The sequence below is a fragment of the Trachypithecus francoisi genome, unplaced genomic scaffold, assembly GCF_009764315.1.
Source record: "Trachypithecus francoisi isolate TF-2019V2 unplaced genomic scaffold, Tfra_2.0 Lachesis_group1, whole genome shotgun sequence".
Classification (NCBI taxonomy): domain Eukaryota; kingdom Metazoa; phylum Chordata; class Mammalia; order Primates; family Cercopithecidae; genus Trachypithecus; species Trachypithecus francoisi.
The window spans coordinates 143251049-143278451 of NW_022681454.1; the positions used below are offsets into that span (position 1 = coordinate 143251049).

General features: G+C 40.8%; 1 protein-coding gene and 1 long non-coding RNA gene across 12 annotated transcripts in view; one reads left to right on the forward strand and one right to left on the reverse strand.

The window, feature by feature from the left end:
• Positions 1-477, reverse strand: part of SLC10A7 (solute carrier family 10 member 7) — a 264962-nt gene extending 264485 nt beyond the window's left edge. For 3 of the 6 annotated variants that reach the window (XM_033215417.1, XM_033215419.1, XM_033215421.1), the window contains exon 1: positions 123-475. In XM_033215417.1, the coding sequence (XP_033071308.1) occupies positions 123-222 (100 nt within the window). In that variant the 5' untranslated portion in view covers positions 223-475. Of the gene's footprint in view, positions 1-122 lie in introns of all 6 variants that reach the window. The other 3 variants (XM_033215418.1, XM_033215420.1, XM_033215422.1) reach the window with 2 other exon arrangements.
• A 459-nt stretch (positions 478-936) lies between these two features.
• LOC117085994 overlaps positions 937-27403 on the forward strand; it is a 72098-nt gene continuing 45631 nt past the window's right edge. For 2 of the 6 annotated variants that reach the window (XR_004438161.1, XR_004438162.1), the window contains exons 1-4: positions 937-1123; positions 1523-1628; positions 21556-21560; positions 26852-26952. This is a non-coding gene — a long non-coding RNA (uncharacterized LOC117085994). Of the gene's footprint in view, positions 1124-1522; positions 1888-4773; positions 6116-21555; positions 21561-26851; positions 26953-27403 lie in introns of those variants that run through there. The other 4 variants (XR_004438166.1, XR_004438165.1, XR_004438163.1 and 1 more) reach the window with 3 other exon arrangements.

Here is a 27403-nt window from a genome sequence, read left to right on the forward strand (position 1 = left end):
AAGGCTGGTCAGTGCCCCTGAAATTGGCAAGCGCTTGCAATGAGGGTTGCCCCACCTTTCCAAGACTAACAAATTAGTTCTGAAGTGGGAGCCACGGTGGAGCCGGCAGAGTCAGCACTTACCCCCATTCACCCCTATGGACGGCTCCAATTTAGCTCCGGCGATCGCCAGCACTATTCCGACCATGAACCAGTCTTTCCTCATTCTCTCCAGCAGCCTCATATTTGTTAGGGTGGGTGGGTTTTGTTTATTTGTTTGGCTTTTTTTCTTTTCAAGCTCCGATCACCTAATCCCTGGAGCGTCTCCACACTTTCCTTGGTCCCTCCAGACATGCAGCAGAGCAAGTCAAATTGCCAGGTGTAAACTAAAGACCTGGGGGTTGCTCCGGCGGCTTTGAGGAAGGTTGGGAGTAGTAGTATCCAGTGACAGGAAAGTCTCACTGAGCGCCGCCATCACTACCACGCGCCTCCGAATACACGCGCACAAACGCCCCCAGCGCCTCCGGCAGCGGGCTCGCAGGTGCAGATGCTTTGAAAGGAAGAACTTGGACCAGGCCGACAAACGTGGGCAATAGGGCAAGGGGGACTGGCGGCCGGATGGGGCTGACAAACCCACCGCTGCCGAGACCTGCGGAACTTTCTACATGACAAGGGGTCGGGGAGAGCGTCGTAAGGCACCACAGCCAGCAAGCTTCACTGATTGTCCTTCTCTAACAAACCTTTAGGCACAGCCACCTAAAGGTTTGTTTAGGTGGAGCATATCTCCATGGAGAGCCTCTCTTTTGCTGTGCCATGACTCCGCGGGCAGGGCTGACGTGTGCTTGGGGCAAGGGATTTCTCCGTTGAAGCTGCGACAGCGGGATGCAAGTCTGGAGACGCGCTTCTTCGGGACATTACGGCTCTTCCACGACGCCAGCGCTGACGTGTGCGCGGGCGGGAGGGGAGGCCACTGGATCTGCGAGTTCCCAGCCTGAGCTACAGGAGTTAGAGGTGTCCGCGCGGGAAAGTGGCTCGCTGGTGGGCGGGGAGCCTTAGTCCTGGCGGTGGGTTGAAAATCCGGCGCCGGGCAGACGCCCACGTTTGCTGAACCCCGGCTTGCCGGCGTTGGCTGCAACCCAAGGAAGGTGGGCCGGACCTCGCCAGGTCGCTTGCCTGCGGGTGGGCATTTAGCCCGGATCCCCTTCCCTCCGCGGCCCACACCTGTCTCCGGGACTGGGGAGGATTGCAGGGATCGGGGCAGCTTTGCCTTTGCGGGCGAGAGTGAGAGCTCAAGTCTTCCCGCCAACCAAGCTACTCGCGGGCGGAGTGGGGTCTGCGCTGGCAAGCCCCTGGGCATGCGGGTGCCCGCTCTGGCTCGATCCCAGGGCTGACCTACCCAAGCCACAGGAAGACTCAGGGAAGAGGGTCGGGGATTCCAAAGCGGAGATGGTGGGGGATTGAGTCTGAGAGGTTGGGGAGTCCTACCTTCCCTTGCCACGAGTGCTAGTTCTGTCTTCCAGTTTCTTCCTTGAAATGTCTTGTAGCAACCAGTGACATCGATGGTTTCATGAATGGACTTCCTACCGGTAGACCCTGCAAGAGCATGAACTCCTCTGTATCATTCATCCAGATGAAGAAGGAAAGAAAAAAGTATGTGACGTTTTCAAATAACCTGGCACCTGCCACTTTAATGGTTAAAAATAGAACTTAAGGTTTGGAAGAGATTGTTTCGTGATGCCAGACCTTAATTCTGAATTTATTCAAAGCTGGAAAGACACTCGTTGTGTCATTTCCTCTATTTAATTTAGCTTTGTCTTGATGGCACGACTTCCAGAAACTAAGCCACTTTAAGAGTTGTGCTCCCAGTTGTAGGTTACACAGTACCAAGTGTCATCTAATTATACATCAGGCAACATGAAAAAAAAATAATTTCAAGATAAAAAGAACTTAACAGGGAGACATAGATGACATTAAACAGTTTACTCTGAAAAGAGACAGGTACATGAAATATGATAAAATTTGATGTTAATTGTCAGGCAGGCAGAAGATAAGTGAAGATAAATGAAAGATAGTTTACAACATAATTATTTTCTTATAGTAATTTCTTAGTAGGTTAAAGAGTCATACGTCTCAGTCATTGAAGGCATAGTTTCATATTAAAACATCATTAAACATTAAGTTTACAGAAATTGAGCTGTTTTAACTTTAACAGCTGTTCACAAATTATTTACTAAGACCTCTTTGATCTGTTTAAAGCAGAATCTAACTCAGAGATTTTTTTGTTTTGTTTTTAATGGTACTTAAAGGAAAAGAATATAAGGTACTGTGAATTATATTCTCTTAACGGTGGTGTGTGTTTGCTGTGGATGCTGAAACAAATACTCGAACTTGGATGCCTTCAAACAACAGAAATTTATTATCTCACAGTTCTGGAGGACAGAAGTCCAAAATCAAGATTTTGGCAGAGCCACACTCCCTCTGAAGGCTCTAGGGGAGAGTCCTTCCTCGCCTTTTCTAGTTTCTGGTGGTGCCTTCCTTGGCTGGTAGCTACAGTGCTCCAATCTCTGCCACTGCTTTCACATCACATTCTCCTCTGTATTTTTTTTTCTAGTGGCCACGTTATTCTAGTCTCTGCATCTATCTTCACATTGCACCTCCTCTTCTGTGTGTCTTTTATAAAGACACTTGTCATTGGATTTAGAGCCTACCCAGATAATCCAAAATGATCTCTCAAGATCCTTAACTCAATCACAGTAGTCCCCCCTTATTCTGGAAGGATATGTTCCAAGAACCTTAGGTAGATGCCTGAAACTGCTGGTTGTGCTGAACCCTATCTATATATGCTATGGTATTTTTTCCTATACGTACATCCCTATGATAATTTTTGGTTTATAGATTAGGCACAGTAGGAGATGAACAAATAATTAATACAGTCAGGCATCGCTTAACCACCGGGTTACATTCTGAGAAATGCATGGTTAGACGATTTCATCATTATAGAAACATCATAGAGCGTACTTACACAAATCTACATAATATAGTGTACAACACAACTAGACTATATGGTATAGCCTGTTGCTCCTAGGCTGCAAACCTATACAGCATGTTACTATACTGAATACTGTAGGCAGTTGCAACACAGTGGTATTTGTGTATCTAAACATATCTAAACACAGAAAAAGTATATTAAAATTACAGTATAAGAGGTTTTTTTTTAATAGAGTCAGACGTGGTAGTGTGTGCCTCTAGTCCCAGCTACTTCGAGAGGGTGAGACGGGAGACTCACTTGAATCCAGGAGTTTGAGGCCAGTCTGAGTAACAAAACAAGATTCCATTTCTTTAGAAAAAACATGGTATACCTGTATAGAGCACTTACTATGAATGGAGCCTGTAGGACTGGAAGTTGCTCTGGGTGGATCAGTGAGTGAGTGGTGAATGAATGTTAAGGCCTAGGACATTACACTATTGTAGACTTTATAAATACTATACTTGGGCTACATTTAATTTAACAGTAGTTTTTAAATTCAGTAATAAATCTTAACTTACTATAACTTTTAACTTTATAAACTTTTTAATTTTTAACTTTTTGACTTTTGTTACAGCACGTAGCTTAAAACACATTGTATAGCTGTCCAAAATATTTTCTTTATATTCTTATTCTATTAGCTTTTTCTGTTTACATTTTTGTTTTTACTTTTCTAAACTTTTTTAGAAAAACTAAGACACACGTTTTGGCCTAGGCCTGCACACGGTCAGGATCATCAGTATCACTGTCTTCTACCTCCACATCTTGTCCCTGTAGAAGGTCTTTAGGAGCAATAACCTCTATAGAGCTGTCATCTTATATGATAACAATGCCTTCTTCCAGAATACCTCCTGAAGGACCTGCCTCAGTCTCTTTGGGAGATACTGCTCTTTTCAGAAATATTTCTATGGTGTTTTGCTTGATTTATTGTTTTCATCATGGATTTGCATAAATAATGTGTTGCATTATGACATTACAATGACGACATTTTCACTAGATAGTAGGAATTTTTCAGCTTCATTATAGTTTTGTTTTTTGTTTTTTGTTTTTTTTTTTTTAAGAAAACAGGTCTCACTCTGTTGCACAAGCCTGAGTGCAGTGGTGGGATCATAGCTCACTGCAGCCTTGAGCTCCTGGGCTCAAGCAATCCTGCGTCAGCTTCCCGAGTAGCTGGGACCACAGGCACACACCACCACACCCAGCAGCTTCATTATAGTCTTATGGGAACACTGTCTTGACCAGAACATCGTATGTAGCACATGACTAATAAAATAGAACAATTAAGTTTAAAAAAATAGGGAGATTACTTGAACACAAGCAGTGTGATACCACAGCAGTATCTGGTAACCAAGATGGCTACTAAGTGACTAAGGGCAGGTAGTGTCTACAGCATGGATATGCTGGACAAAGGATGGATTTATGTCTGGGACAGTGCAAGATTTTATCACACTACTCAGAACAGCTTACAGTCTAAAACTCATAAATTGTTTATTTCTGGAATTTTCCACTTAACAATTTTAGATTGTGGTTGATGCAGGTAACTGAATCATGGAAAGTGAAACTGAAGATAAGAGGGGACTGTACATATGTATATATGCTTTTCCAAATTAGGTAACTGTACTCTGTGGAATAGTGGCTCCCAAAGACTCATGTTTTCCTAGAACGTCAGAATTGGACCTTAGTTAGCAATCAGGTCTTTGCAGATATAAATAAGATGAGGTTATGCTGGATTAAGGTGGATCCTAAATCCAGTGACTGGTATCCTTATAGAAATGTCATGTGGGGACACAGGAGAGACACAGAGGACAGCCCATGTGAAGATGGAAGCAGAGATTAGAGTGATGTGTCAGCAAGCCAAGGAACGCCAAGGATTTCCAGCAACCACAAGAAACTAGGAGAGAGGCATGGAGTAGCTTTTTTTTCTCAGTGCTTGTAGAGCAACATACCCTGCTGACACCTCAATTTTAGACTTCCGGCCTTCTGAACTATGAGAAAATAAATGTTGGTTATCCTAAGCCATTCAGTTTGCAGAATTTTGTTATAGTAGCCCGGAGAAATGAATACAACAGCATTCACAGCTTCCAGGATTTTGATGTGAATTTGCCTTTGATGTGGCCGCCATTCACCCCACTATAAGACCCATCTCTGCCTTCTCTCTTCCAATACTCTCTTCATTCACTCTTCTATCTCCTCATTTTTTTCTGTCATTTTTTTCTTTCCACTGCTTCTCACCTTAGTTTTTTTTCTTTACCTCTGCCATTTCACCAGTCACCATCCCAACCAAAATGGACACATAAAAGCAAAATTCTTTAAAAGACACACAATAAACTTTGCTTACTCAATAAATACTAAATTTGTTTATTGAACACATATTTAATGTGCCCTTCACTGTATGCCAGGCATGTGTCAGATGCTGAGCATTCAATGGTGAGCCAAAAAAAAAAAAAGACACAAAACTTTCCTTCATAGAGCTTATGATCTAGTGCAGGAAACAGATGCAAACAACTTGTGGTTTGTGGAAGGAAAATTGCAGGGTGTTGAGAATAGTGTAGACTGGAGAAAGCAGGCATCCCTGATGTCTGAAGAGTGAAGAAACGTGAGTTGCTCGGACAAGGAAGAACTTGACACTTCATGGAATTTAAAGACCAGTGTAACTAGACCAGTTAGTGAGGGGAGAGTGATAGGAAAAAGATGGAAACCTGGGTAGAGTGCAGACCATATGAGACCTCTCATGTTGCAGTGAGGGATTTATTAAAAACTAGAAAGTCACAGAAGGATTTTAAGCTACCAAGTGTCATGCTCGGTCTTGCTGAAGGGATTATCTTAGAAGCAGTCTCTGGACAAATAGTTTGGGAAGTGACTAAGTCAATGGAGCTGGAAAAGGCAATTAGTATAAAAACTATTAAACAGGAAAAATAAACTACCGGTCACCTGTAGGGGAATAGAAAGGAGGTCGAAAATGACTCCCAGGAATGTGTTTGGCAGATAGGTGCTGGTGCCCTTGTTTTAGCTGACAAATCTACAAAGTAGATTTGGGGAATCGATCTAAAATTCAGTTTTATATATCTGGAATTCAGGGTTGACTGGAGTGTGTCAATAAAGCTGTCCGGAAGGCAGGCAAAATAAGAGTTCCATCTCTTGAGAGTGGAGTTGGCTCAAACTGTAGCTCTGGGATTCTTCAACAACAGATTATGGAAGCCATAGGCATTAATGCAGTAAATATCTATTTTCTAAACTTTGTTACTTACACAAACTACTTGATTTCTTGGAATGTGGTTCATTTACTTATTCATAATAGGTATGAATGATTAATTTTACCAAAAAGGTACAGGTACACCTATGCCTGCTCTCACAGAGTTTATGTTTCATAAAATGGTGATAGGAATTCTATCTCATTGGGCTGATGAAAAGATTAAATGGAATAGTATATATCCATTATCTTGCACGGAATAAATGCTTACTCATTCACTTATTCAGCAAATATTGAGCTCCTGCTGTGTAGTAGGCACTAGTCTAAGTAGTGGGGTTATAAGGAAATAGAAGAGACAAAGTTTCAGCTTTCCTTGTGTGTTCTAATAATAATAACATAAAGAAAAAGGTGGCAAGAAGTGACAAGTGCCATGATGAAAATAAAGCAAGGTCATATGATAGAGTAGCAAGGGGGCTACTTTAATTGAAGTCAGAGAAGGTGTCTTAGTTTGGGCTACTATCACAAGTTACCCAAGACTGAGTAGTTTAAAAAACATTTCTTGTAGTTATGGAGGTTAAGAAGTCCAAGATCAAGGTGTAGACAGATCCCTGTCAGGTGAGGGTCCACTTCCTGGTTTGCACATGGCTGTCTTGCTGTGTGCTCACATAACAGAGACAGACAGCAAGCTCATTGTATCTTCTTAGAAGGTAGCTAATCCCATCATAAGGTTTCTACCCTCATGACCTAATCATCTCTTAAGAGCCCAGCCTCCAAATACTATTACATTCATGATTAGGATTTCAAGATGTGAATTTGGGGGAAAGGGGCACAAATAATCTTTAACAGAAAACTTCTCTGAAGGGATGTGATTTAAGCAGAGACTCGAATCATGTGAAAAGCCCACCGTGCTTCTATCTGGGAGATGAGCACTTTAGACAGAATAAACTGTTCATAAACAATCCACATAAATGCCCTAAGGTGGCAACTGTCTTGGCATCTGTATTAGTTTCCTATTGCTACTGTAACAAATTACTACAAACTTAGTGGCTTAAAACAACACAACTGTATTATCTTACAATTCAGGAACTCACAAGTGCTAAATGAATGTCACTGGACTAACATCAACAAGTTGGCAAGGCTGCAAGCCTTTTTGGAGGTTCTAGGGGAGGACTGCCTTTCGTTTTCCCTTTTCTAAGGCTGCCTGCATTCCTTGGCTCCCTGCTCTTCCATCTTCATAGTAGTGGCCCATCAAGTCTTTCTTGGAAAGAATCACTCTGACAGCGACTCTCCTGCCTCTCTCTTTTACTTATAAAGACTCTTCTAATAACATTGGTGTTGTGGGCTGAATTGTGTTCCTCAAAAAAGATATGTTGAAGTCTTAGCCCCTAGTACCCCAAAATGTGACCTTTATTTGGAAATAAGGTCTTGACAGGTTATCAAATTAAAATGAGGTCATTAAAGTCCTAATCTGACTAGTATCCTTAAAAAGGAGGAAACTTGGACACAGGAACACACGTAATAAGTAGCAAGACAATGAAAATACGTGGGGGGAAGATGGCCATGTGACTGGAGTGATGCATCTACAAGGCAAGGAGAGCCACTAATTGGCAACAAACAGCAGAAGCTAGAAGAGGCAAGAAAGGATTTTCCCTTTAGAGCCGTCAGAAACAGCACAGCCCTGCCATTACCTTGACTTTGCACTTCTAACTTCCAGAACTATGAAACAACAAATTTCTGTTGCTTTAAGCCATCTAGTTTTTGGTATTTTTTTTACAGCATCCCTAGGAAGTGAATACACTTGGGTATACCCCAGTTGTATCCAGCTACTCCAGGATAACCTCCCTACCTCAAGAGCCATAACTTAATCAAATCTACAGAGTCCCTTTTGCTATGCAAAGTAGCATATTCATAGGCACTGGGGATTAGAATATGGAGATCTTTGGGGGTCATTATTCTGCCTATCACAGCATATTAAAGGCATGTTAAAGGAATAAAAAGAAGACCTCAGTGAGGGATGAAGGTTGGGGGAGGCGGGGATCAGATCATCCAGATCATGTATGCCTTTATAGACCAAGTTACAAAGTTTAAATTTAATTGTGATGAGAAGGTGTAGGGAAAATTCTAAGCAATGAAAGTACATCGTTTTTAAAAGGTTGCTCTGGATGCTGTGTGGAGGAGGAATTTTAGAGAAGAGAAAACAGGAGCCTTTTCGGGTAGTTCAAGGGAAAGATTCTATTGATCTACACTACAGAGGCAGTGGTAGTGAAGAGAAAGAAAAGCAGAAATTTTGCATTTATGTTACAGCATTTGCTGCTGGATTGGACTTAGGTAAATGAGGAAAAGAGTAATCAAGGATGACTCCTAAATTGCATTAGGTTGGTGCAAAAGTAATTGCAGTTTTTGCCATTTAATGACAAAAACCGCAATTACTTTTGCACCAACCTACAGCTAAATCCACAGGTTTGGGTGAATGTTAGTCTATTAGGGTTCTCTAGAGGGACAGAACTAATAGGATTATATATATATGTGTATATGTATATATATGGGACTTTATTAAGGAGTATTAAACTCAAAAGATCACAAGGTCCCACAATAGGCCATCCACATGCTGAGGAGCAAGGAAGCCAGTCCAAGTCCCAGAGCTGAAGAACTTGAAGTCCAATGTTTGAGGGCAGGAAGCATCCAGCATGGGAGAAAGATGTAGGCTGGAAGGCTAAGACAGTATAGTCTTTTAATGTTTTCCACCTACTTTATACTCTGGCTGTGCCTGCAGCTGATTAAATGGTGCCCACCCAGATTAAAGGCGGATCTGCCTTCCCCAGCCCACTGACTCAAATGTTAATCTCCTCTGGCAATACCCTCACAGATACACCCCAGATCAAGACTTTGCATTCTTCAAGCCAATCAAGTTGACACTCATCATAAGTCCACCCCTTGTCAATTTGAACCCATACACATCTCCTGATATCATACATAATCTTCAAATAAAGACAATCATAAGGTCATAACTATGCCTAACATAATACAACTATCTTTTGTACAACTAGAAACACACCAATCCCCAACCCAAATGCTATTACATAAAGTTAACAATACTTAAATGCTGATATGAAGTCAATAAATCTTATGTCACATGATAAAGGAAAAAGGAAATAAAACAAACATATTTTCTTAGTGCAAGTGTATACATGCACAAACATGTTTTTAACAAAAGCAGGAGGAAATACTCTTGAAAATTACAGTCCCTGTATCTGCAACTGGTCATGTCGTCATAGCTGGAATTGATGACTACCTTTTTCTGCTACCCATTCTGTATTCCCTTTGCCTTCAATAAGTACCTCAGCAGGTCGTAGTTTTTTTCCTGGTGGAGTGACCCAAACCTTCATTCCTGAAGGGTCTGAGTCATTTGTAGTCCTGCCTGGACTGGGCTGTTGTCATTTCCCATTGACCTTAATCACAGGGCATGGTATTACTAAGAGATGCCCTAATGGATCTCCTATATTCCATGCATACTCTTCCTTACCTCCACTGTGGAGTAGTAGACTGATTTCATCTTGATAGTCTGGGTCAGTCACCCCAGCCAACACTGTAACTCCCTTCTTAGCCTGTTGACTTAAAGGTAGGAGGAGTCCAAAGTGTCCAGGTAGGAATCTTAACTTCCAGTTTAGTGGAATTGTTGTTGTGTCTTCTAGTGGCAACATTCCTCCCTCTGGAACTAAGACCTCTAGGACAGCAGAACATAATGTTGCAGGAACAGGAAGCAAAAATTTTGCTAGTGGATCATGAGGGTTGATGGTCACTGGTGCCACTTCCACTTCCACCCCTTGATTCCTGGACCCATGAATCCTGGCTAAGGGAGAAATAGTACCATATATTGGATACTAATTCAGAGCATCGGCCTTCTGGAGAACATTGACCAGCCCTGCAAAGTATTGTCACCTAGTTGGCATTGTAATTGTGACTTCAAAAGGCCATTCCACTGTTCTATCAATTCAGCTGCTTCAGGACGATGGGGAACATAGTAAGGTCAGTGAATTCCATGAGCATGAGCCCACTGCTGCACCTTTTTTTTTTTTTTTTTTTTTTTTTGGAGATGGAGTCTCCCTCTGTCGCCAGGCTGGAGTGCAGTGGCGCAGTCTCGGCTCACTGCAAGCTCTGCCTCCCAGGTTCATGCCATTCTCCTGCCTAAGCCTCCAGAATAGCTGGGACTACAGGAGCCCACCAGCATGCCTGGCTAATTTTTTGTATTTTTAGTAGAGATGGGATTTCACCATGTTGGCCAGGATGGTCTCGATCTCCTGACCTCGTGATCCACCTGCCTCGGCCTCCCAAAGTGCTGGGATTACAGGCATGAGCCACTGCGCCCAGCCTGCCACACTTCTTTAGCTGTAAAGTGAGTGCCTTGGTCAGAGGCAATGCTGTGTGGAATACCATGACGATGGATAAAGCATTCCATAAGTCCATGGATGGAAGTCTTGGCAGAAGCATTGTGTGCAGGATAGGCAAACTCATATTCAGAGTGTCTATTCCAGTGAGAACAAACCTCACAGACACACTCAGAATCAATACTTTGCATCTTTCAATCCAATCAAGTTGACACTCGGTATTAACCATCACAGTTAGTATCATTTACAAAGATAGAAGAGATGGGAAAGCAGATTTAGTGAGGAAAATCCAATTTGCTTGAGACAACTTTAAGGTGCCTATTATAAATCCAGGTGGAGATCAGGCAGTTGACTAAACATTTCACAGAGGGCGCTCAGGACTAGAGATAAAAATTTAGGAATCAGCATAAGTGGTCTTTAATGACTTGGGATTGGAGATTACTGAGAAAGACAATGTATACAGAAAAGAATCTTAATGAAGTATCTTAGTCTATTTAGACTATAACAAAAATAGCATGCACTTGGTGACTTAAGCAACACACATTTATTTCTCACAGTCCTTGAGGCCAAGAAGTCCAAAATCAAGGCACTGGCAGATTCAGTGTCTGGCATAGGGCTGCTTCCTGGTTCATAGATGGCTATCTTTTCACTGTGTTCTCACATGGGAGAAGGCAGCTAGAAAATTAACTGGGATCTCGTTTAAGGACACTCATCCCGTTCATGAGGGCTCTGCTCTTACCTCCCCAAGGCCACACCTCCCAACACCATCACAGCAGGGATTAAGGCTTCAACATAATAAACTTTGGGGGGATACAAATGTTCAGTCCATAACCTAAAGGAACTTGGGTTAGCTACCACCATCCAGAGTTGCCACACTTTTCTAAAAGTATGACCCTGCTCTACTGAAAGATCTTCAATGACCATGTTTCCTACAACTCCTTATTCTGACAAACACTGACCCACATATCTCCTTTGATTTGCTATTATCCCCCTTCTTGCAATCTTAGGTGAGATTTTTCTGCTTTTATAACTTTTTGAAATGCTATTTAATTCTCCAGGAATGGTTGTCCTATTTTTGTAAGTCTAAATCCAGTCCCACCAAGCCTTCAAGTCTCTGCACAAATGTTTCCTTCACCCCAAAGATTTTTCTGATAGTTTGCAGTCATGAAAGAATTATTCTGTTCCCTAACTCCCTAGCATTTTATCTCTATCCCTCCTAGACGTGTAAACTCATTAAAGGCAGGCTCCACATCTGATTCATCTTTTGATCCCACCTTGATAATGCTTAAAACCACTGCAAAAAATATGTATATAACTTGAAAAAATCACTTGAATGTATAATATGGCTTAGTTTTGCTTTAAGTATAGGTCTCTTGTATGAAAACATTTCAATATTCCTCAAATGATTCTGTTGTAAAAAAAAAATCCTTATTACATAAATTAAGATACCACGGAATAAATCTCTTCACATTCTTACATTTTGTTTTTAAAGATATTTTTCAACTCAATTTCTTGGTACTTTTTTAACTTTTATTTTAGGTTCAGGGGTATACATGTACAGGTTTGTTACATAGGTAAACTCATGTCATGAGAATCTGATATACAGATTATTTCATCAGCTAGGTACTAAACTTAGTACCTGATAGTTATTTTTTCTGATCCTCTCCCTCCTCCTAACCTTCACCCTCAAGTAGGCACCACTGTCTGTTGTTCTCCTTTTTGTGGCCATGTGTCCTCATCATTTAACTCCCACTTATATGTGCAAACGTGGTATTTGGTTTTCTGTTCCTGCATTAGTTCGCTAAGGATAATAACCTCCAGCTCCATCCATGTTCCTGCAAAGGAAATGATCTTGTTCTTTTTTATGGCACCATAGTATTCTATGGTGTATATGTACCTCATTTTCTTGATCTAATCTGCCTCTGATGGGCATTTAAGTTCATGCTATGTCTTTGCTATTGTGAATAGTGCTGCAATGAACATACGTGTACATGTGTCTTTATGGTAGAATGATTGATACTTTTTTTGGGTATATATCCAGTAATGGGATTGCTGGGTCAAATTGCAGTTCTGTTTTAGCTCTTTGAGAAATTGCCACACTGCTTTCCACAATGGTTGAACTAATTTACTCTCCCACCAACGATGTATAAGCATTTCCTTTTCTCTGCAACCATGCCAGTAGGTGTTATTTTTTGACTTTTTGGTAATAGCCATTCTGACTGGTGTGAGACGGTATCTCATTATGGTTTTCATTTGCATTTCTCTAATGATTAGTAAGGATGAGCTTTTTTTTTCATATGCTTGTTGGCCGCATGTATGTCTTCTTTTGAAAAGTGTCTGTTCATGTCCTTTGCCCACTTTTTACTGAGGTTGTTTGCTTTTTGCATGTAAATTTGTTTAAGTTTCTTATAGGAGGTAGATATTAGGCCTTTGTCAGATACATAATTTGCAAATATTTTCTCTCATTCTATAGGTTGTCCATTTACTCTGTTGATAGTTTTTCTTCTAAGCAGAAGCTCTGTAGTGCAGTTAGATCCCATTTGTCAATTTTTGCTTTTGTTGCAACTACTTTTGGTGTCTTCATCATGAAATCTTTGCCAGTCTCTATGTCCAATATCTTATTTCCTAGGTTATCTTCCAGAGTTTTTATAGTTTTGGGGTTTACATGTAAGTCTTTAATCCTTCTTGAGTTGATTTTTGTATATGGTATAAGGAAGGAGTCCAGTTTCAATTTTCTGCATGTTTCTAGCCAGTTATCCCAGTGTCATTTATTGAATAGGGAGTCGTTTCCCCAATGCTTGTTTTTGTCAGTTTTGTTGAAGATCAGATGGTTGTAGGTGTGTGTGTGGCCTTATTTCTGAGCTCTCTATTTTGTTCCATTGGTGTATGTGTTTGTTTTTGTACCAGTTTCATGCTCTTGGTTATTATAGCCCTGTAATATAGCTTGAAGTCAGGTAACATGATGCCTCCAGCTTTGTTCTTTTTGCTTAGGATTGTCTTGGCTATTCTGCCCCTTTTATTGGTTCCATATAAATTTTGAAAGAGTTTTTTTCTAGTTCTGTGAATAATGTCATTGGTAGTCTGATAGGAATAGCATTAAGTCTGTAAATTGCTTTGGGCAGTATGGACATTTTAACAATATTGATTCTTCCTGTCCATGAGCATGGAATGGTTTTCCATGTGTTTGTGTAATTTCTGATTTCTTTGAGCAGTCTTTTGTAACTCTCTTGTAGAGATATTTCACCTTCCTAGTTACCTGTATTCCTAGGTATTTTACTTATTTATTTATTCAGTTATTTATTTATTTATTTATTTATTTATTTTGTAATTATCCATGAATGGGATTGCATTCCTGATTTGTCTCCCAGCTTGGCTGTTATTGGTGTGTAGAAATGCTAGTGATTTTTGTATGTTGATTTTGTATCCTGCAACTTTGCTAAAGTTATTTATCAGCTGAAGGAGCTTTTGGGGTGAGACTATGGGGTTTTCTAGGTATAGAATTATGTTATCTGCAAACAGGAATAGTTTGAATTCCTTTCTTCCTATTTGGATGCCCTTTATTTATTTTTCTTGCCTGATAGCCCTAGCCAGGACTTCCAATACTATGTTGAATAGAATTGGTAAGAGAGGACCCTTATCTTGTGCTGATTTTCAAGGGAAATCCTTCCAGTTCTTGCCCATTCAGTATTATATTGGCTGTAGGTTTGTTAGATGACTATTATTATTTTGTAGTATATGTCTCTACGTAGTATATGAGAGTTTTTAACATGAAAGTATGTTGAATTGTATCAACAGTCTTTTCTGCATCTATTGAGATAATCATGTGGATTTTGTCTTTAGTTTTGTTTATGTGATGAATCACATTTATTGATTTGTCTATGTTGAACCAGTCAAAGCCTATTTGATTATAATGAATTCTCTTTTTGATGTGCTGTTGGATTTGATTTGCTAGTATTTTATTGAGAATTTTTGCACCTGTCTTCATCAATGATATTGGCCTGAACTTTTCTCTTTTTGTTGTGTCTCTGCCAGATTTTGGTATCAGGATGTTGTTGGCCTCATAGAATGATTTGGGGAGGAGCCCTCCTCAGCGTTTTGAAATAGTTTTAGTAGGAATGGTACTAGCTCTTCTTTGTACATATGGTAGATTTTGGCTGTAAATCTATCTGGTCCTGGCCTTTTGTTTTTGGTTGCTAGATTATTTATTACTGATTAAATTTTGGAGCTAATTATTGGTTTGTTCCATGAATCAGTTTCTTACTGATTCAGTTTTGAGGGGGTGTATGTGTCCAGGAATTTATCCATTTCTTCTAGATTTCCTAGTTTTTGTGCATAGAGGCGTCCACAGTACTCTCCGACAGTTATTTGTGTTTCTGTGGGGTCAGTAGTAACATCTCCTTTGTCACTCCTAATTGGATTTATTTGGATCTTCTCTCTTTTCTCCTTTATTAGTCTAGCTAGCTTTCTATCTTATTAATGTTTTCAAAAAAAATCACCTTCTGGATTCCTTGATCTTTTGAATGGTTTTTCATGTCTCAGTCTCTTTCCATTCAGTTCTGAATTTGGTTATTTTTTATCATCTGCTAGCTTTGGGGTTGGTTTGATCTTACTTCACTAGTTCTTTTAGTTGTGATATTGGATGGTTAATTTAAGATCATTCTAACTTTTTAATGTGGGTGTTTAGTGCTATAAATTTCCCTCCTAACACTGCCTTAGCTGTGTCCCAGAGATTCTGATATGTTGATCTTTGTTCTCATTAGTTTCAAAGAACAACTTGATTTCTGCCTGAATTTCATTATTTACCCAAAAGTCATTGTGGAGTAAGTTGTTTAATTTCCATGTAATTATATGATTCTGAGTTATTTTCTTAGTCTTGATTTCTATTTCTATTGTGCTGTAGTATGAGAGTGTGGTTTGTAACATTTGGGTTTTTTTGTTTGTTTTTGTTTTTTTTTTTGCATTTTCTAAGGATTTTTAAAATATCTGATTGTGTGGTCGATTTTAGAGTGTGTGCCATGTGGTATTGAGAAGAATGTATAGTCTATTATTAGTGAGTGGAGAGTTCTGTAGATGTCTGTCAGGTCCATTTGGTCCAGTGTGGAGTTCAGGTCCTGAATATCTTTGTTGATTTTCTGCATTGATGATCTGTGTAATAGTGTCAGTGGGGTATTGAAGTGTCCCACTATTATTATGTGGGTGTCTCAGTCTCTTTATAGGTCTCTAAGAACTTGCTTTATAAATTTGGGTGCTCTTGTGTTGGATAAATATATATTTAGATCTTCTTGTTTAATTGAACCCTTTACCATTATGTAATGCCCTTCTTTGTCTTTTTTTTTTTTTTGACATTTGTTGGTTTAAATCTGTTTTGTATGAAATCAGGATTGCAACCCCTACTTTTTTCTGGTTTCCATTTGCTTGCCAACTTTTCCTCCATCCCGTTGTTTTGAAACTGTGGGTGTCATTGCATGTGAGTTGAGTCCCTTGAAGACAGCATATTATTGGGTCTTGCTTCCTTATCCAGCTTGTCACTCTGCGCCTTTTAATTGGGGCATTTAGCCTATCTACATTCAAGGTTAGTATTGATATGTTTGTATATGATCCTGTCATTGTGTTTTTAACTGGTTATTATGCAGGCTTGTTTATGTGGTTGCTTTGTAGTGTCACTGGTCTGTGTACTTAATTGTGTTTTTGTAGTGGCTGGTAATAGCCTTTCCTTTCCATATTAGCACTCCCTTCAAGAGCTCTTGTAAAGCAGATCTGGTGGTAATGAATTCCCTCAGCATTTGCTTGTCTGAAATGGATCTCATTTCTCCTTTGCTTAGAAAATTTAATTTAGCTGGATATGAAATTTTTGGTATGTTGATCTGTTATCATTAATTTCAAAGAACGACTTGATATCTGCCTTAATTTCATTATTTACCCAAAAGTCATGGCTTAGATATTTTTTTCTTTAAGAATGTTGAATAGAGGCCCTCAATTTCTTCTGGCTTATAGGGTTTCTGCTTAAAGTTCTGTGGTTAGCCTGATAGGGTTCCATTTGTAGGTGACCTACCCTTTCTGTATAACTGCCTTTAACATTCTTCCTTTCAATTTGACCTTGGAAAGTCTGAGGATTGTGTATCTTGGGGATGATCTTTTTGTGTAATATCTTGCTGGGGTCCTCTGTATTTCCTGAATTTGAATGTTGGCCTCTCTAGCAAGGTTTGGGGATGCTTTCATGGCTGATGTCCTGAAATATGTTTTTCAATTTGTTTGCTTTCTCCTCATCTCTTTTAGGGAAACCAATGATTAGTAGATTTTGCTTCTTCATATAATCCCATATTTCTTGGAGGTTGTGTATCTTCCTTTTAATTCTTTTTTCTTTATTTTTGTCTGACTGTCTTATTTCAGAGAGCCAGTCTTCAAGCTCTAAGATTCTTTCCTCAGCTTGGTCTATTCTGCTGTTAATACTTGTGATTGCATTGTGAAATTCTTGAAGTGTGTTTTTCAGCTCTATCATGTTAGTTCAGTGTTGTTGTTGTTGTTGTTTTTAATATACCAGCTATTTTGTCTGTTGGCTCCTGTATCATTTTATTGTATTCTTAATTTCCTTAGATCGTGTTTTGGAATTCTCCTGAATCGATCTTCATTCTTATGCATAGTCTAAATTCTATTTCTGTTATTTCAGCCATCTCAGCCTTGTTAAGAAACTTGTTGGAGGACTAGTGTGGTCACTTGGAGGACATAAGACACTCTGGCTATTTGAATTGCCAGAGTTCTTGCATTGGTCCTTTCTCATTTTTGCATGTGGGTGTTCCTTTCAGCCTTGTTAAGAACCTTGTTGGAGAACTAGTGTGGTCACTTGGAGGACGTAAAACACTCAGGCCATTTGACTTGCCAGAGTTCTTGCATTGGTCCTTTCTTATTTCTGCATGTGGTTGTTCCTTTAACTGTGGTGTAGATTGAATACAGTCAGTAGATTTCTTTTCTGTATGTTTTCAAAGGGCCAAAGCTTTGTGCAGGGCCTTTATTAGTGGTTGACTTGTCTTTGTTTTCACAGTGAGGTATGTTAGTGGGGTATTTTGGTGCTGAAGCTTTGGGATGTGATGCAGTAGGTGTCGCTTAGGCTTAGTGGTCAGTAGGTAGCCTCTCGCTCAGTCACACCGTCCCCTATATTTCCTCTCATTTTTAGCCATGCTCCCTCTCAATTCTCTGAGAGTGTGGACTCCTCTCCCACTTGAGTGCTGGCTATAGATCACAGCTTGGCGTTCCTAGGCTGCCCACCACAACTTTGAGGCGATCTCAGAATTTATATTCCTTCCCCAACTTGGAGGCAGCAGAGGAAGGGACCTTAGTAGTGGTTGTGGCCATAGGTCTTTTACTTGCTTCCTGGGGCTCCACTCCAGTGAGATGCAGAGCAGCAATTGCTCAATGCAATCAGTTCAGGATGGGGGTGCAGGGGTCTGTGCTGTGTGCCCAAGCCAGGGGGGTCTTACCTAGTGATGAGCAGTGGGGGTAGGTGGAACAATGGGAAACAGACTGGCCTCCTCTCCTCGGGTCTACTGCAACTTGATGGAGGTGTGGATGAGACACTTGGGGTGTTTGCTCCTTTGTCAGTGCAAAGGAAGCCAGGGCAGTACCAGTACAGAGGCAGTGTCAGAGGGGTTTTCGGTTGCTCCTGGGGGCTCCAACTCCAGGAAACCTGGAGCCGCTGCTATTAGGAATGTTCAGCCAGGAAGGTGCGGTGGCTGCACTGCTGGTGTCAGCTGGGGGCTCCACTTGTTGGGAAGCATGGGGTCAAGGGCTTATAGGGAAGAGAAACTGATGTCCTCTCTGTATGATGAATGTGATGTGGTGTAAGCTCAGGTGTAGGCCTCAGGCTCTTCGTTTCTTCCCCAGACTTGGGGCAGCAGGGGCAGAACCACTGCTGTGACAGTGGCAGAGAGGCTCTGGGAGACTCTCTCCAGGGAAACTCAGAGCCACTACCAAGGTGTATGCATAGCCATGGGTGGGGCAGCAGCTATTCTTTGGTTCTGAGCTGGGACCTTGCCTCGTGAAGAATAGAGGGTGGAGGTTCCCAGGGTAGAGGGACTAGACTCCTCTCTGTATGGTGGTTGCAGTGTGCTGACAGTGCCAGTATAATGCCTAGACCCTTTGTTCCTTCCCCCGCCCTAGGGCTGTCAGGGTGGTACCATTGCAACTGCAGTGGTGGAGGGGTTGTGGGTGAACTGTGGGACTTCCTCCTCGGAAAGATGCTGAGCTGCCTCTGACTGAAGTGATTGGTGGGGGCAGGGGTGGTTTTGCTGGAGTCCCAGGTGAGGCGGCCCAGCCCAGTGAGGAGAAGCGACAACCAGGACCTGTGTGGGGGAGAGTCTGGCAACTTTTCTGTGAGGCGCCTGCTCAGTCCCTGGTCCCCACGGACTCTCCAAAGCCTGGTGACAACAAAGGCGAGCAAAGATGGCAGCTCGCCCCTCCTGCTGGGATCCCTGTCCCAGGGAGGTGCAGAGCTGCCACTGGCTTGATAGCCCCAGCAGGTGCTGGCTGGAGACCCAGACCAGGAGGTCCCACCAAATGAGGAGAAACAAGACCCACATGAAAAACAGTCTGGCCATTTTTCCATGAGGATGTTGCACTGTATGCTGGAGTCTGCTCTGGTCTCCAGTCAGCTCGGATTTTCCAGTGCCTGAACGCAACAACATGGAAGGCTGCATAACAGCAAAGACGGTGGTCTGTTCCCTGCCTCCCAAGGAGGTGTGGAGCTACTGCTTGCCCAAAAACACTGGTGGGAGATGGCTGGATACCTCAGTCAGAAGGTCCTGCCCAGTGAGGAGAAATGAGACTGGGGACTCACGTAAAAAAACAATCTGGCCACTTTTCGATAGGGCAGAAGTGCTATGCTGTGAGTCTGCTCCAGCCCCCAAGTGCCTCAGACTCTCCAAAGCCTGAAGGCAACAACGGCCAAGACTTCGAAACAGTAAAGATGCCAGCCTGCCCCTCCCACTGGGAGCTCCATCTCAGGGAAGTGCAGAGCTGCTACTGGAAGCTGGCTGGCATCCCAGGCCTATGGATCTTATCCTGTAAGATGCCATGGAAGTGGGGCCTGTAGACCATTACTACTCAGCCTGCTGGCGTTACAGGAGTCTTACCTCCCACGTTGCCAGAGCTGCTACTGCCAGGATGCCTCAGAATCCAAGGCTCTCGGGACTCTGTGTGTGCCTGAACAGTGTCTCTGCCCAAAGTCCACATAGCTCTGATGTCAGACTGAAGGCCCTAGTGGAGTGGGTGTATGAGGGGATCTCCTGTCCCCAGGGTTGCAAAGATCCATGGAAAGTGCATAGGTTTCTGGGGTCATTCACAATTTCCCTGGGCAGAGGAGGCTCCCTGGCTCGGTGTCACTGCCAGGTGAGCAGTCATCCTGTCTTAGTCCTCTCCATTCTCTATGGGTCGTTGTTTCCTTGAATAATACATGAATCTAATACATGAATCTGGGTGTTTCAGTTGAAGGTGTAGTATTTACTCTCACCTTTTATTTCTCTCTGTGAAGAGCAGCACACGCTAGCGGCTTCTAGTCGACCATCTTCCGTGGTGCTATTCTTGGGAATTTTTTGTTTGGTTGGTTGGTTACTTGCTTGCTTTGGTTTTGGTTTTGAGGTTTTTGTTTTATTTCCCTGACATTATAAAACTTGATTTAAAAAAATCAGAGCAACAGATTTTGGGGAAAACCGTAGGCTCTGTTTTAGTCTTGAGTAGCTAGATATACCTATTATACATCCACATTGCGATGTCAGGAAGGCCACTGAATATGTGACTAGAGATCAGGAGAGCAATTTGGGCTAGGGACCGGCAACAATAACCATCAGCATTGAGATGATACTTAAAGCCATGGGATTGAATGACCTACTCAGTGAGTGTTGATGACAAAGAAAAGAAATTGGATAGAGGAGTAGGATGCTGTTAAGAAAACTAAGAAGGAACAGAAACTTAGAGGAAAATCAGGACAGTGTGGAATCACAGAAGACAAGGGGGATAGAGTTTGATGAAGGAGGGAGCAGCCATCTGGAGTTAATGCTACTGGGAGGATTTGACTACATGCAGGCTGTCAGAGATTTTAACATGAGACATGATAGTTTGAAAGGTAGGCACAGAGGCTGTGGTTGGCAGCTCCTAAAATAGATCCCCACCTCCGTGAACTTGTGTATTTCCCTTCCTTTGGATGCGGACAGACTTATTGATTTGCTTCTAATAAATGGAATATGGCAGAAGTGATTAGATGTCACTTCTATTCAGCTTCAAAATGATTATGACTTCTGTCTTAAGTTTTTTCTGCAGGCTTGCTCCTTTGCTGAGAGAAGCCAGCTGCCATCATGTAAGCCACTCTACACAAAAGCCCATGTGTCAAGAAAGAATCTCCCTCTAACAGCCAGCCATAGTCTGAGACTTGGAGTGGCTCCTCTCCCAGCAAAATTGAAGATGTCTTCTGTCCCAGTTTACAGCTTGATTGTAGCCACAGGCATCCAACTAAGCCAAGCCAATATTGCTGACCCATAGAAACCATGAGCCCTAACAAAGCTGCCAAATTTTAGGGTGATTCTTTACACACCAATAGGTAACTAACACGTAAGCCGAATTGGAAAAAGTTGAAAAGTGCCTGCAGTGAGCATAGACAACTCAGTCAAGAAGTTTGCTATGGGGGTGAGTAGAGGAATTATGTGGTGAGTAGAGGAATTACATGGCAAGTATAGAAAGATGAGGATCAGAGCATTTTCTTCTTCTTCTTTTTTTTTTTTTTCTGAGACAGAGTCTCACTCAATTGCCCAGGCTGGAGTGCATGATTTCAGCTCATTACAACCTCTGCCTCCCAGGTTCAAGTAATTCTCCTGCTTCAGCCTCCTGAGTAGCTAGGATTACAGGCCCACACCACCACACCAGGCTAATTTTTGTATTTTTAGTAGAGACCGGGTTTCACCATGCTGGCCAGGCTGGTCTGGAACTCCTGAGCTCAAGTGATCCACCCACCTCGGCCTCCCAAAGTGCTGAGATTACAGGCATGAGCCACTGTACCTGGCCTAATAACACCACTTCTCTGCCCAAAGTAATATTTAATATCTTCCCAAAATGGTGCCTTGAACACAGTAAGCTTTGTGTCATGAGAGAGCACCCCAGAGTTTGATCAGCTCTAGGAAGCTGATGGGTAGGTCTTCTGAGCCTGTAAAACTGTAAAACAGCTGCTGAAAGATAGTGAAATTACCATAGTAATTGTGACTTCTTAGTGGCCAGCTGAGTGGTATTCTGGTGCCTTTCCCAACCTTCCCATTCCAAATGATGTAAGTATGATTTTCCTCATTTTAAAGATGTGACAATGAAGAAAGTAAGGTAAAAGTTTTTCCTATGACTGATAAGTGGCAGAGTCAGGCTTCAAACTAAGGTATGCCTGACTTCGGAAACCTGAGCAGTAGACTTCAGTGGTTAAGAGTATGTTTCCAAGCATCCAACTGCCCAGGTTAAAATCCTGACTCCACTACTTACTGTAATACCCATGTGACTCCGGGAAAGTCACTTAACCTTCCTTGGTCTCAGTTTGGAAGATAATTACAGTACCTATGATATAAAGTTAGTACCTATAATCTGGATTGTTACAATGATGAGTAAATATATTGAGAGTGTAACCAGTGTCAAAAAAATTCTGACATTGCCCCCTGTATTAGCATGTTCTTGAACTGCTATAAAGAAACACCTGGCCTATAATCCTAGCACTTTGGGAGGCTGAGGTGGGTGGATCACCTGAGGTCAAGAGTTTGAGACAGGCCTGGCCAACATGGTGAAACTCCCATCTTTACTAAAAAAAAAAAAAAAAATAGTTATCTGGGCATGGTGCCACACAACTGTAATCCCAGTTACTTGGGAGGCTGAGTTAGGAGAATCATTTGAACCTGGGAGGCGGGGGCTACAGTGAGCCAAGATGGCACCACTGCACTCCAGCCTGGGTGACAGAGCGAGACTCCATCAAAAAACAAAACAAAACAAAAAAGACAAGTCCTGAGACTGGGTAGTTTATGAAGACAAGAGGTTTAATTGGTTCATGGTTCTGCGTTCTGTACAGAAAGCATGGCAGCAACTGCTTGGCTTTCTTCATAGTGGAAGGCAAAGGGGAAGCTACCATTTCCCATGACTGGAGCAGGAGGATGTGGATAGGGGAGGGAAAGTGCTACACACTTTTAAATAACCAATTCTCGTGAGAACTCGTTCAGTATCATGAGAACAGCACCCAGGGTGATTGTGTTAAACCATTAGAAACCGCCCCTGTGATCCAGTCACCTCCAACTAGGCCTCACCTCCAACACTGAGGATTACACTTGAACATGAGATTTAGGTGGGACACAGATCCAAACTATATCACCTCCCTTATATCTTGACCCACATAAAACCTGACATATTTTGTGAAGCTTTTCCACATAAAACTAACATATTTTATGAAGCTTTTCCTGCTCCCTTGAGCCAGAAAAAAAAAGTCTTTCTCTCTTACATGTTTCCTCTACTGTGTTATAGTTACCATAAAGTTTTTTGTGTACATACACATCCTACAACTAGAATAGAAGCTTCTTAAGAAGGATTGTTGGGTTTTGTTTTGTTTTGTTTTGTTTTCATTTTACTGTCATTCACACTAGCTAACATAGTACCATGACATATAGTAAATATTTGATATGTATTTATTGACTTGAATAGTTGGAATAGAATCAGAGGGTACAATGTAGAAGCCAAAAAATAATAATAAGATTTATCTTATGTTTTGGTCAGTGACAAAGAAAATGCGTGTTTTGTTTCTTTAACTTCTCCCAAGGTGTAAATGATGAAAACTCATCTTAGATAATGGTGACTGTCATGAAGTAATGGGCATCACGGGGTGGAAGTGAGATAGTACTGCATGGGAACTGTACTAGATAGATCAGAACATCTGTGTTCCAGCCATGACTCTGCTCATGCCCCTGATCTCATTAGCTGAGATCTTCAAAGAAGTCACTTAATCTTTTACCAAGTAAAAAGAACTCACAAAATAAATGAACCTAATGTATTTAAATATTTGGGTTTCTCCTTTCCACCTAATCATAGGGAACTGATTGGTAAACTCAGAATTATGGTGTTATGTAAGTGGTTAAGAAATGTGGGCTTTGTAACCATTTATTGATTTACTCAAGAAATTCAGCACATACAAAACTGCTTTCATATTTAGGCTGTGGCATTTACTAGCAATTTACTTTCAGCAAGTAACTTAACCTTTCTATGACTCAGTTTCTTCATTGGTAAAAACATGCCTCATGGAGTTGTGCTCAGGAAAATGTATGTAAAATATATAGCCTAGTACAGAATGCATGCTTAAAAATGGGTGGTGGTAATGGGAATTATTGCTGGTTATATTTGTGTAGTTGTCTTTTTGTTACTATTATACCATGTGTCAGAAGTCAAAATTTTCCTAACTTATTTGTTTCAGTTTTATATCACCTACTCAATTCACTTGTTTGGTAGCGTATATCCTGAGTGTTTAGTGTAGACACAACATAAATGTCCCCCATGATGACTGTCTTAGTCAGTTTGGGCTGCTATAACAAATTACCATAGAGTGGTGGCTTACAAACAACACATATTTATTTCTTATAGTCCTAGAGGCTGGGAAGTCTATGATCAAAGTTCCAAAAGATGTGACATCTGGTGAGAGCTCACTCTTTAGTTCACAGAAGCTACCTTCTTGCTGAGTTCTCACTTGGTGGAAGAAGCCAATGAAGTCTCTCTGGCCTCTCTGATAGGGTCACTAATCCCATTCATGAGGACTCTGCGTTTGTGATCTAACCAAAGGCCCCACCTCTTAGTACTATTATTGCACTGGGGATTAGATTGCAATATAAGAATTTGGGGGGTGGAGGACAAATATTCAGACTACAGCAATGAGATAAGTAAAGGCTCAGGTAACAATGTACATACCCAGCAACTGAGTCTCTGAACCTAATAAATATCTAATAACATGAAGTGAGTGATAGATGAAAAATAAGTGAAAGGTTTAAAATGTAGTCTCTATTCTTACATTCTTAAATTCAAAGGCAAGTTGACCAGTTGCTTCCATAAGCTTCAAGTTAACCGCTTATGCTGTAGTAATTTGCCCAAACTTCACTAGCACTTTCATGTCTTCATGATACTTCTAAATCAGCCTACCCTCATCTTCAATCAAGAATTTCTCAAGTCTTAGCATGGGCTTATAAAAATATTGAAGCATAGAACTCCATTCAGACAAGTTAAATAAAAAGCCACCTGGGAATTCTTAGAAACATAGTTTAGGTGGTAATGTTTGGTTCAATAATCAACTCCTGTAATTTATCACTGGTAGATAATTTGTGAAAATTACATACAGCAGGATAATCTTGTTTTATATTTTTCTTTTGAGAAATTAGATAAGTTGTTTGTATTCTTTTTAATCATTTAAAGTAATTACAAATTAAATGAAAAGATTCATGAGGACATATGTAATCTTCAAACAACCATATTTAAGAACAACTATTTTATCAGGGAGTATTTTTTATACTACTGAATATTGTTAGCTTCAAAATGCTACCATGAAAGGAAATGCTCTTCTTTTCTTGTATTCCAAATACAGCAAAGATAAAGATTTGTAGTGACTGTGCCAATTATAACAGAATACTACAAATATATGCATAATTTGAAAACATATTGGAGCTAGCAAGATAATTTCCAGAATAAATGTATGGTAATCCACTTCTCTGAGCATTGCTAAAATGCTTTACAGAGATAGAGTATTATTTTCTTCTTTGATATTGCCTCTCCCTAGAAAAACTCACAGACTAATATTAAACAGTTATGAAAATTCCAACTCAAATATAGGAAGTCATGTTTTACATTAGACTAGGAACATAACCACTTCTCTTTTCTCTCTACAGGAATTTAGGCACTTAGCTTCTATTGTATTTGTGTTAATGAGAGTTTGCATGTAAATTTCCTCAATTGAAACAGGATTATGCCCTTTGCACATTGATAGTGACAGTTTGTCAGTGTGGAAGATGTAATGCCATTTTCTTTCTTTAACCCATGAGGGGTGAATGTGTCTCTTTGCGGAAGACCTCATGCTCTGTTGGTTTGTGGAACCTCTCCATCTAATAGTTTCTCTGTCTCTTAAGTGGAAATCTGTCTCAGGAAATTAAGGGGAGAGAGGAGAGTAGACAGTCATGGATGATAAGCTATTGGGAAGCACAGTAAATAATGGCGTGAAATGCAGCTCGAAAGAGAGGAATCATTTAAGGCTATTAGATGACAAATCCACTTCAGTGCAGTTATTATACCTGTAAATATAGAAAAATGATAATGTTGACAACTCTTCATCACACAATCTGTGTAATTAATAAATGATGAAGGATAGAAGGAGTAAAAGAAATAAAGCCAACATTCTGTGCATAACAATATCACAGAAGCACTTGGAACAACTAGCTAAGCTAAAAACAAAGGCATAACTCGGCACCACTAATGAGGGATGACTGAGATGAAAAGACAAAGTTCAAAAGCATGTGTTTGTAAAATAGCATAAGTAATATAGGTTTCTTTATTTAAAATAAATACGTAATTTTGCCTTACATATCAGAAAATAATTAATATGTAATAATTGCCTGTGTAATTTTGTTTAATATTGGTTTTCAGGGAAAAGATAGCTGTCTGCATTCATGTAGGGCAAATGAAACTATTTATAGAGTGGTTGCCCACTTCATATTCCTTAAATGCCAAACATATTAAAAATCTCCAGAGGGTATTTTCATCTCCTCCTGGAAAATCATACACAATTACTGTATCTCTGAGTGTCCTCTAAGGTGGGGCAACAACAAGAGTTATAAGTCCAACTTAAGTAAGAACAAAGATCTAAAAGAAGTTTGGAGAGCATTATGTCCCTGTGATTTGGAGACCTATACACATTACCCTGGGTTCATGGAGCTCTCAAAGGCTAAACATTTCAAAGAATAGATTGGGTTGACTTTTCCAAGAGCTGTGTAATTATAATGGGTAGTAGAGGTTGCTAGTGGTCGGTCTCCCATTACACATTCTCACCTTTTCCCTTAGTGTTAGAACTCCTGATTCTAGCTGGGCACATGACTGCTAAATAAAGATTAGAAATTCTTTTGAAGCCAGTAAGTAGGCATGTAACTAAGTTCCAGCAATGTAATGTAACTAGAAGTGGCTGATTTCTAGGAAGTTCCTTAAAGGAAGGGGACATTCACCTCTTTATTCCTTCTTCTTGCCGGCTCAGTGCATATGTAAAGGCTGAAATTCCCAAGAGTGGCCGAGTGGCAAGATGGGAACTTCCTGGAGCTACCTAAGGACTCTAGCCTGAGTATCTCTGGATCGTAGGTATTTAAGAGAAACAAACTTCTCTCTGGTTTATCACTATTATTTTGAGTTTTCTGTTACTTATAGAAAAGCCTAATTTTATATGCTATGCAGTTCTAAAAAGTAGAAAAGTAAACCATTATCTCTTTATCTAGAGGTTGCTCCAAAAAGTGAATTGCTAACCCTGACTAATGCCTAATTGATTGCCTTCAACTCATACAATCTTTTCAAGTTACACACAGTAGAAATGGAATCATTGGTGATAGATCGATTATCAAATAGAAGACTAAGGCTGGAATTTGCTGTTGTAATAATAGGCCTACCGATCTTGGTAAATCAAATTTGTGCATAGTTGGAGGAAGAAAATGTCAGAAGCTATATCTGAAGACACCTTAGAACCCTATCAGGCCAGACACCTATAAATATTGTTTTTGAATACATTGGGTCTCCTACCATCAATTACGAGGCTGGC